This window comes from Eumetopias jubatus, unplaced genomic scaffold (genome assembly GCF_037043125.1).
Source record: "Eumetopias jubatus isolate StellerSeaLion01/CBP00866 unplaced genomic scaffold, mEumJub1_p1.0 scaffold_13, whole genome shotgun sequence".
NCBI lineage: Eukaryota > Metazoa > Chordata > Mammalia > Carnivora > Otariidae > Eumetopias > Eumetopias jubatus.
In genome coordinates this window covers 84,103,149-84,114,061 of record NW_028274819.1, presented here as the reverse complement: position 1 = coordinate 84,114,061, position 10,913 = coordinate 84,103,149, and the positions used below count along the sequence as shown (strand labels likewise).

General features: G+C 43.3%; 1 protein-coding gene across 1 annotated transcript in view; it reads left to right on the top strand.

The window, feature by feature from the left end:
* The first annotated feature begins 2,394 nt into the window (after window positions 1-2,394).
* LOC114222341 (beta-galactosidase-1-like protein 3) overlaps window positions 2,395-10,913 on the top strand; it is a 52,938-nt gene continuing 44,419 nt past the window's right edge. Inside the window, exons 1-5 of the mRNA XM_088017616.1 lie at window positions 2,395-2,417; window positions 3,183-3,314; window positions 3,397-3,672; window positions 9,065-9,133; window positions 9,686-9,781. Coding sequence (XP_087873742.1) covers window positions 2,395-2,417; window positions 3,183-3,314; window positions 3,397-3,672; window positions 9,065-9,133; window positions 9,686-9,781 — 596 coding nt within the window. The remainder of the gene's footprint in view (window positions 2,418-3,182; window positions 3,315-3,396; window positions 3,673-9,064; window positions 9,134-9,685; window positions 9,782-10,913) is intronic.

The window sequence follows — 10,913 nt, the reverse complement described above, 5'->3', positions numbered from 1 at the left end:
GTGTAGCAGGAACTGGAAATGAAGACCAAATATATATTTCTCATTATATCACATAATATCACACACCTGCAAATTCTATATCTGGCAAAAGTATGTTTCAGGAAGAAAATTAGGATGGTAATGTTATAAAAAATGAAGACAGGATCCAAGTATTTGACAAAATTCAACACCATTCATAATAAAAACTCTCAGCAAATTAGGAATAGAGAAAACTACTTCAATGTGATAAACAACATATACACAAGCCCCACATCTAACATCATACTTAATGCTGAAAGACTGAATATTTTTTCTCTAAGTCTAGGAGCAAAGTAAGGATGTCAGCTCTTACCACCTATTCAACATAGTACTAGAAATTCTAGCTGCCACAATTAGATAAGAAAAAGAAATAAAATACATACAGAAAGAAATACAACTGTCTGTATTTGTAGATGACATGATTGCCTCTGTAGAAGATCCCAAAGAATTGGATTTTTAATTCCTAAAACAACCACCTAGAATGAATAAGTGAGTTTACCACGGTCACAGAATCCAACATCAATACAAGAAACCTAATGGCATTTCTAGATGCTAAGACTGAACATGCTGAAACTGAACTTAAAAATATAACACCATTTAAAATCACTCAAAAGAAATTGCAACACCGAGGTATAAACCTGACAAAACATGCATAGGATCTGTGTAAAAAAAAAAAAAAAAATCACAAAATTCTGATTTAAAAAAGTGGAAGAAAACCAAAAGAAATGGAGACACATAGCATGTTCATGGATTTGAAGACTCAACATAGTAAAGATGTCAAATCTCCAGAATTGGATCAAAGGGCGATAGCAATTCCTATCCAAATTTTAGCATGGCTTTTTGTAGAAAGAGACAAGCTTATTCTACATTTTATATGGAAAGGCACAAGCCCTAGAATAGTTTTTAAAATCTTGGCAAAGAATAAATGTTTGTAGCTCTTAAAACCAAATTTACAAAACAGGGTATATTCAAAGAAGATAAATATCATTCTTCTGTGTAAGATGTGGAAAGACCCAAAAATCCATTGCTTCCAAGCTAAGACTGAGAAAAAAGATGGATAATCTACAGAGTTGCTGAAAAAAGTATACGTATAATAAGTGAGACAACAGGAGAAAACCCATCATATTTCCTGAAAACTGTAGTCCTAATTGCAACCTGATACCACAGGCTTTGTTCTTTCAAATGGGAGAGAAAAAGCAAAGACTTCGAAGAGAAAAATCAGAAGGCTTCTCTTCATTACAGGGACTTCAAATCCAGCAGGTTCCAAGCTGGGTACATCACTGTTCTCTGTTTAGTCAAACCTCTGCCACTTCCTGTGTTTCTCATCTCAGAAAATGTCACGACCATCTACCCCAGTCACTTAGGCTGAGACACGGTGTCATCCCAGACTCCTCTCTCTGTATCATCTGCCTCATCCAATCACTTAATCAAAAGCTACCAGTTCTACCTCCCCAAATTTTCTTAAATCAACTCCATCCTCTTGCTTAATATTACCACCATGAGAACAATTCCATCCCTTATCCTGGGATCACCACATATATTGGGATGACCTGTCTGTTTTCCATCCAGCCTACACCTTGCAGTCTCTCCTGATCTCCAGAAAATTACTATCTGACTTAGTTTCTGCTTGAAATCTCTGGAAAGAGGCGGACTGAAGCAGTTCATTGTCTCCACTGCCCTCCCTGGCCTGCCTCCTCCTGATCTGATCTCTCCAGCCCCATCTCCTGCTAGTTTGAAACCAAAGAATTCCACGCTGTACTTCTTGCATAACCTATGTAGATACTTCCAAACTGTTCCACTGATAGGAACAGCACTCCCTTCTCTGCTCTGATAACTCTCTTATTTTACAGACTCGGTTTGGTTAAACTATACTCCTCCAGGGTAGCCTGTGTCCCTCACCTGCACCTCTATCGCACCCTGTAGAACCTTTATTTTGGCATTTACCCATCGTTTTGGAACTATTCGTCTGTGTGCACACTGTATCCATTGGTTTGGACGCGCTGTCTTCAGCAGAGGGGCACTCACCACAGTCGCTGAGCCCGCGGAACACGCGTAGGCAAAGTTTTCCTTTTTTCCTCCCATTTATCGCTGCCTTTCCCTCCCAGTTGGCTGGTGACACACAGTATAGGAAAACCAAGGTCATGGCCATAGCTCAAGACCCTCCCACATTACTCGCACCAGCTGAAAGGCATCTGCGCACACAGGCAGTTCGGACACGCTGGGTCGGGTGTGGTGCCCGGCCTTCCCTGCCCCCTCAGAGCCCGAGACCTCCTTGGCACTGCTTGGCAGGCTCCCCCGCTCCGGTGCGCGGCGTCGGGGTCCGCGGAGAGGCGGCGGGGAGCAGCGCGGGACCTCGGCTCCCCCCGGCGGTGCGTGATGGGCAGCCCGCGGCGCTTCAGGTGACCTTGCCCCGGCAGCGCAGCCCGCAGTTCCAGGCGCAGCGGTCCTTGCGCCCAGCCGGGCTGCTGGGTAGCCCCGAACGCGCTAATCCGGGGGCCCTGCTAGAGCTCCCTCCCGGTTCTGTTAGTCAGCCGGCCATCTACAGGAGTTTATTTCGCTGGGCCCCGGGTCATTATGTGGAGCAAGGGCCCCTTTGGACTGGGACGTCGCCCTGGGTCCTCCTATCTGTCTGAGCTTCTCCTCATCGACTCGCCTTTCAAGCTTTCGGTCCTCATGCTCTTCTGTCCACACCTTAGATCCGCCCGAGCCCTGCTGAGAGTCTGTTCCATTATCCCAGAGAGAATAAAATCAGCGTGTGGATGGTGACAAAATGCCCCAGGGATCGGACACTGCAGCCTTTCTGAGAGCTCCCACCTCTCATTGAGCCCCTTAGCCCTCCTCCACCTTTTCCTAGGATCGCCTCTCCCCAGTTCCCACGGTTGCCCTGTCCTGTTCCTGGCTGTGGGCTTCGAGGACTGTCTATCTTCATCTTTCTGTCGGGACTGAGGTGGGCTGTGGGACAGCCGGGGTGGTGCAGGGGACCTCAGTGGATGCAGGTAAAGCCGCAGTCTCCCTGCGCATTAGGCTAGCCTAGAAGACCTACCTTGATGTGAGTCTCCTCTGTGGCTCTTGCAACTAACCTGCCGCTAGAGCAGCATTTTAATCCTTAGAGTTTGATGAGCCCAGTGCCTTCCCCTGGTCATTGCCCTTTTTTCTCTTTTCAGCCGGTGTCTCTCCTGGAAAAGAATCCTGTGCATCTGTTTCGTGCCACTTATCTTATCAGGTTTTGCTCCCCGAGTGAAAGATAAAGTGGGTCTTATATATGCAAATGCACAGCTACAGCCAGCCCCGTACAGGTTTGCCTGAGTGGGGGAGGGGGGTTCTCCTTTCTTGGAGAAGATAATAGCAGCAGGATGCTCAGAGAGTGTCCTGCCCAAGAACGTCCCTTTCCGCTAAGGCTATGGCGGCCTGGCCGATCTCTCTCTCTCTCTCTCTCAGCATGTTTAATTGGTCTCACCTGACCCCCCTCACACTGAAGGACCGATCTGTGGGACTTGAGACTGAAAGCAGAGTCGGAAGTAAGCCATACTTCACCCTGGGGGGTCACAAGTTCCTGATTTTCGGGGGCTCCATCCATTATTTTCGGGTGCCCAGGGAGTACTGGAGGGACCGCTTGCTGAAGCTGAAGGCCTGTGGCTTCAACACCCTTACCACGTGAGTGCTGGCCCTCTAGCCCTCTGTGACCTTCCTACCCTATTCCTAACCCCTGCATCCAGGCTCAGAGCCTCTGGACTTGGGACCCCCGCCTGAGGGTTTACCTTCTGAATAGTCATCTCTAGCATGTGCCTTATATGCTTCAGTGTCACACTTCACACTTAGTTTGCTGTGGTCAAAACCTTGGGTAGGGATTAATGAGAGAAAGACAGAAGGAGTAAGTGATTGCCACAAGAATCTCTCTAATGGGAGAGTCACTGGGTCCCTTAGGAGCTCTCAGTTTAATGACAAAGGCTCCAAGTATACTTAGAGATAAATAAATACATGGTGTTTTTTTTTAAAGATTTTATTTATTTGAGAGAGTGTGTGTGTGCGTGTGTGCACGTGGGCACACACAAGCTGTGGGTAGGAGCAGAGGGAGAAGCAGACTCCCTGCTGAACAGGGAGCCCGATTAGGGGCTCCATCTAATCCCAGGACCCTGGAATCAAGACACCCGGGAGCCTCAATACATGGTGTTTTAAAAACAATTTTTATTTATGTATATGGAGATGAGCTTGTAAAGGAATAATAGTATCAAAAGAAATGAATACGTCAAAGGAAATCCCAGTATCACTAAAGTGAAGTTTAATGGCATTAAGGGAATGAATACTGTAGCTTAATGATTAAGAGCATAGGGATGCAGGGTCAGACAGACCTGTCTTCAGTCCCAGCTCTGCCTCCAAGCATCATATCCTAGGGCCCTGGTGTCCTCGTCCATAAATGGGCAAAATAAAAATTGCTTCATAAATTTGTATTGATGATTAAATGAGATAAAACCTTTACCTTATTTATGTGAAAAGTGCCTATCACAATGCCTGGCACGTATATGTACTAAATTCTAATGGCAAAAAAAAGAAATGCAAACTTACTTTAGTCAATCATAAGAATTTAAATATAAATGTAACGTGATTAAATATACATTTAACACGATAAATTTAGCGTGATCTTTAACATGATTAGGTGTATAGTGACAAAAGGTAACGTGTATTTAGGGTCTACTGATGGCTGGGCATTTTGTAATTATCTTCACAAAATCACTTAATCTTCACAACTAGCTGTCCTGTGAGATGGATAGTGTAATTCTCACTGTGCAGTGGGGTAAATGACAGAAGCATAGAGGGCTTAACTAGCTTGCTCAGGGTGAGTCTCCTCCCACCTTCTTCTCAGGGTGTGACCCTCCAGCTGTGAGTGAGGATGCTGTCCAGCTCACACACGGGCATAGGCTCCTGCCTGTGCACAGATGGCCAGTCAAATGAAAACCAGCCCGAAGCAAAAATCACATTTGAGTTAGGAACAGTGGCGATTCCTTCATAACAAACCTATTTCCAAAAATGCCTTGAAGTTCAAAAAGGGAGTTGATAAAAGTAGGTTATTAGGTAAGCCTCAAGAAACCATTCCAAGGAAGGCAGCCCTGTAACAGGTGCACGTGAAAGAACATGAGGTTAACTTCATGGGAACGGTGTTTTTGGAATCGGAGAAAAAGGCTGGGGTGCCTGGGTGGCTCAGTCGTTCAGCATCTGCCTTCGGCTTGGGTCATGATTCCAGAGTCCTGGGATCAAGCCCTGGGTCCGGCTCCCTGCTCCACGGGAAGCTTGCTTCTCCCTCTCCCACTGCCCCTGCTTGTGTTCCCTCTCTAGTTGTCTCTCTCTGTGTGTCAAATAAATAAATAAATAAATAAGTCTTACAAAAAAAAAAAAAGGAGAAAAGGCAGGGGAGCCCACCCTTCATATAACAATGCTGCCATTGACAGAACACTGAGATCCCCATCTACATATATCAACACTATAAAGTATGACAACCAGTTTTAGTTATTCAGCGAACATGTATGTAGTATTTACACTTAGCCAGGCATGTTCTAAACCCTAGAAAATATTAATTCACATTGTCCATATATCAATACTAGATGGTGAGTAGGGTAATCACTATCTTATATAGGTGAGAAAACTCAGGCACTTGCTCCAAGACTCATAGCTAGTAGAGCTATGCTTTGAATTCAGACACCTGGTTCCAGCAGCTAAGCAACTCAACCGCCTTTCATAACTGTGGACTTCGAGACTGAGGATGACATTCAGAGCACTTTGCAACCCTGCTTGTAAAGTCTTGTAAAGTTAAGTCCCCTCTGCAGGGCATTTTATCATTTTATGAGACAGAACTCATTTTTCTGTTTCTTGGTGAGATGTTTATCACCAGCAATCAGAAGGATATGTTGTCTTCATGGTCAAGCTGTGGGATTTTATTAGTAACATCAGGAAAAAGTAAAGGCAGCCCCGAGAGGCTTAAACTTACAATATAGAAGGGGAAAGAGCAGAAAAAAATGTTAGCAAAACTCTATGGGGCATTTAAAGTAATGTAATGTTTTACATCTGTAACGATATTAATTATGTCAATTGAAAAAATAGTTGAGTTCCCTTGCCTTTCTGGGCAATTCTACATTGGTTGTTATGGATTATACTTACAATGCATTGATTATTTAAAAAACAAAGAACCACCAGATGTCCTGACCCACCTACACCACTGATAAGACCTAGCAGGACCATAGAAATGCAAAACCTGCACTGCAATCAGAAGAGACGCCCCTTTTCTCCAGAATGTCTCTCCACCGTCCTCTTGTGGCAAAGATAAGCACAGTACTCACTACAAAGGACAAACTGCTTCAAGGTCAGGCTGCATCCATTACTGCAGAGCCGATACTAAAGGTTGCATCCGAAGCTGGGAGGCAGTAAATTGATAATTGGCTCATCTAATATACAAAGAATTTAATCAAAATAATCATTGAGTTTTATTGAGAGCTTTTCTACATCTAATGAAAAAATTATATGGTTTTTCTTCACTTCTTTATTAAAGTAGTAAATTATAGTGACAATTTTTCTGATATTCAACCAATCCACAGCTCTGGGATAAATTCTATGTGGTTACGAGACATGCACATGTGAATATGCAAACACACATGCACACATACAGATTGCTAGACTTGATTTATTAGTGTTTTATTTCAGATATATATATTTATGATTATAACTGAAATTGATTTAAAATTGTATTTCTGTCAGTATCTTGTCCAGTTTTGATCAGTCTTATAATAAACTTATCAAGTGACTATATATTTTTTCTCTTCTCTGAAACTATCTTGCAAAAGAATTCTCTTTACTCTGAATGTTTCTTAAAATTCACCTGTAAAATCTCTGTGACTACTATCTTTTGTGGTTGTGAGGTGAAGATTCAACTTTCTTGAATGGTTATTGTTTTTTCTTCTAGAGTATATACTATTTTTATTCTGTAGATCTTTTTTCCTTTTCTTTCTTCTTTTAGATCGACTAGGACTTTTAAAGATTCTCCTTTCTTTCTTGGAAGTTGTACATCATATTGTGTATTTAGGCCTTTTTCTTTTCTTGTCTAAATATTTAGTCTTTTCAAAGAACTAGCTTGTAGCTTTATTAATATTCTCTATATCTTTTTGTTTTCTAGTTGATAATTTCTGAGTGATGCATAATTTCCTCTCTTCTACCTTATTTGATTTAGTACCTTCTCCCTCTCCTCTCCTCTTCCCCTACTTGCTCCTCCCCCTCCTCCTCTACCTTCTCCTCCCCCTCCTCCCTATCCTCTACCTTCTCCTCCCCCCTCCTCCCCCTCCTCCTCTACTTTCTCCTCCCCCTCCTCCTCTACCTTCTCCTCCCCCCTCCTCCTCTACCTTCTTCTTCCCCTCTCCTGCCCCTCCTCCTCTACCTTTCCCTCCCCCTCTCCTCCCCCTCCTCCTCCTCCTCCACTTCCTTCTTTTCTCCTTTTCTCCTGAGTTGAATATTTAGTTCATTTTCTTTCCAGGATTTTGCATTTTCTAATATATTTATTCAGGGATATGAGTTTACCTCTAATTATTGCTTTGGTTACATATCCCATAAATTTTGCTGTGTAATACTTTGTCATCCGGTCTCAAACATTTCAGCTATTTGGGAATATGCTTTCTGTTTTATTTATTTATTTTACTTTTCATATTTTTAAAGCATAATTTTCTAATGTAGTTGCCTTTATCTTGGGGTCATGGACTATGTGATGTAAGTTTTTGAGATCTGTTGAGATTTATTTTGTATTTTATGACTGTTGCATATGTTTTTAAGAGTATATGTGCTCTACGTTTGGCTACTGAGTTCTCTATGTATTTCTTAGATTCAGCCTTTCATTTGTGTTATTCAAACTTACATCCTTACAAGTTTTTGCTGTTATTTTCTTTGTTTCTTAGGGAAGTATTTTAACTCTTCCCACTATGACTATGGATTTATCCCTTTCTCTGGTTCAGTAAATTCCTCCTTGACTTGAAGTTATGGTTACAGAGCACATGAAGTCGTGATTACTGTATCTTCTTGATGGATCATTTCCTTTCTTTTTATTTGATGCCTTTCGACATCTATTTGTGAGGGATTTTTTTTTTTGCTTTAAATTCCATTTTACCTGCAATTTAAGATTGCTAGAATAATTTTGCCTCATCTATATCATTTTCCATCTTTTTGTTTTCAACTTTTCCCAGCAATATCCTTTAAAGTAAGTCACTTGTGAGCATCATTTAGCAATTTTTTTCATTCTGTTCTCTTAGTGCATAGCTATAAACTTTATCATGCATTTTTAAGTCTTGAGCAAACCAACTTTTCATTCCTCCTCACAACGAAAGATCTTTAAAAAAGTCAGTTCTACCACAATGCAACATATGGATTCTAAAAATCTACATTGTGCACAATTGTGTAATAAGAAGCTAACGAGGTATAATACAGAGCTAATGATAAAAATGAGGTTAGATGCACAACCCTCAAGAACTTTGTTGGTGACAAATACAAAAAAGATAGTCATCTAATAAAAATATCACCTAATAAAAATTTTACACATATCCCTTTGTCCCTATAGGCTCAGCCCTGTGGGGGGAGGTGCCTAGCATGGTCCTTCTTGCTAAATCTAAAACTGGCACTTTTCTTCATTGCATCTCCATTATCCTTGTAGGAAGTCCTCCTCTATTCTTATTTTGGTTAATTCTTAGCAAAAATTTCTTGGCATACGTAGGCATTTGAGGGTTTTATCCTTTTCGTTATAGGTTTAATGGGTATTACGTAGAATGGGGTGGTGAGTGGGATAATTTATGTATAAATTCAAGGAATCTAGAATCATAGGATTATTGGCAGCCTGGACCACAACTGGGTAATATTGACAATAATCAATGTTCACATAATACATATTTAATTGCCATTAGAAACTCCAACTTATTCCAAAATAGAGCTATCCCAGGTGTTGGCATGGATTTGGGGCTGACCTAGGAATTTAGAGGAAAGAAATCTGAAGATGTTTATTGTACTTCCCCCTTCCCTATTACAGCTATGTTCCGTGGAACCTCCATGAGCCAGAAAGAGGCAAATTTGACTTCTCTGGGAACCTGGACCTGGAGTAAGTGCTCTTGCTGCTTCTATAGCCTGGCCTGGGGTGGGGAGGCAGAGAGGTGGCCCCTTGGGGTTGATCAGGAACCATGGGACCATCTCGGTTCTGCTTTGAGAACCAGAGAGAGGCGGGTCAGGAGCCTTGTTCTCAGGACCCACATGCTCTCCATGAACCTGTTACTCCTGGGGGTCTGGGTCTGCCTCCTCTGAGCCCAGACCTCTTCACTGCAGCCCAGAGATGCCTAATCCCCAGTGTCTGCCCTGCTTTGCAGTGTGGGCCAGCTGCCTGTGCTGGGACTGCAGTTGCCCCTCTATGGTCTCAAGGCTGTTGGGGTCAGGTTCACTGTTAGGACCCCCCCGTACCCTGTTTGATGCCCTTCCTCCTTATGCCCCCAGTGGGGCTGTGCAGAAGGTCCTGGGCTGGGAGCAGGTGAGAACCCAGCTCCCAGGGCCTGTGAAGGGAGGGAGGAGAGGAGCTGGGCAGCTCCACCACCTTGTGATGCTGGGCTTGTCCCCATCCTCCCCTCTGTGTCTTGAGAGCTGCTGACACTGACCTCCCTAGGGCCTTTGTGCTGATGGCTGAGGAGATCGGGTTGTGGGTGATTCTGCGTCCAGGCCCCTACATCTGCAGTGAGATTGACCTTGGAGGCTTGCCCAGGTGAGTGGGGCTGTGAGTCCAGAGTTGTGGTTGTAGTAAAGTTCATTTGTTGGCTTTACTAAACATAAAACTTCAGTCTAATAACAAATGAGCATATCCTCTGTGTCTTGCGCTGTTATTTGCCTTACATACATCATCTCAGGCAGTGGTTGCAGTAATATGGTGAGGTGTAGGTGCTCTTGTAATCCCTATTTTATAGATGACACATCGTCCCGGTGCTCTGGGTGTGTGGCCAAGAGTGTGCAGGGGGAGAGGAAGCATCAGGATGATCATAGTCTTTTTTCCGCACTGAAGGGAGCTATGCCCAACTCTGGCCTGTGGTGAGAAGAATGGGAGGAAGCCTTAGACACTGAAGAATGGGCTTGTTCTAACCATGTCTGATTTTTCTCTTATTTTGTCAGTGGAAGACCAAATTCTCTGTACTAAGAACCTTCAGTCCCCCTCCTTTCCCTCTCATTTTTCTTTGCCTGATCTCTCATCTGTGATGCTTGCCCTCAATGCAAACAACTAAGGTTCAGGGTGAGAATTCAAGAATGCTCTTCTGGTACTGTCAGAAGCTGACAGGACTGCCCATTTAGTCCATGGCTCTGCTCCAGGCGAGCACTTTTACTTTCCTTTGTCAGGTAAAAGCATTACTTTTCTCCAAGATGAGCTTGTTCTCCCATCCCAGCTCAGGAGCAGAAAATACCTGACCTTGAAGAAGAGGGTGCCTTAGAGGAGAAGCAGTTCATGGTGCAGGTTAGCTGGATCCCTGCCCAGTATTTTACAGGTGATCTGGAGGTGTGCTTACTGGCTTATAAGCTCTTACTCTGTGCTGGAAGTCTCAGCTCTTACAGGAAATGCAACCTCTGCCCAAGGTGTATACACTGTGCTCAAGAAAAATGTTTTTAATGACCTGAACAAGAATAGAGGAGAGTATTCAACGAAAGGTTAAACTACCTCTCATTAAGATGTGGGAATACAGGTCTTGATAGTAAGTTGTAAAGTGTCATGTCGATGGAGTTGGTATCTTTTCTTCTAAATCTGTGAGAATGGTCCAAAAACCTGACATGGACACATCCCTTCAGGACCCCTGAGTGCTCCAGGACCATGGACATGAGCTCAAAGGATGTAAAACTGCGAAAGCCCCACC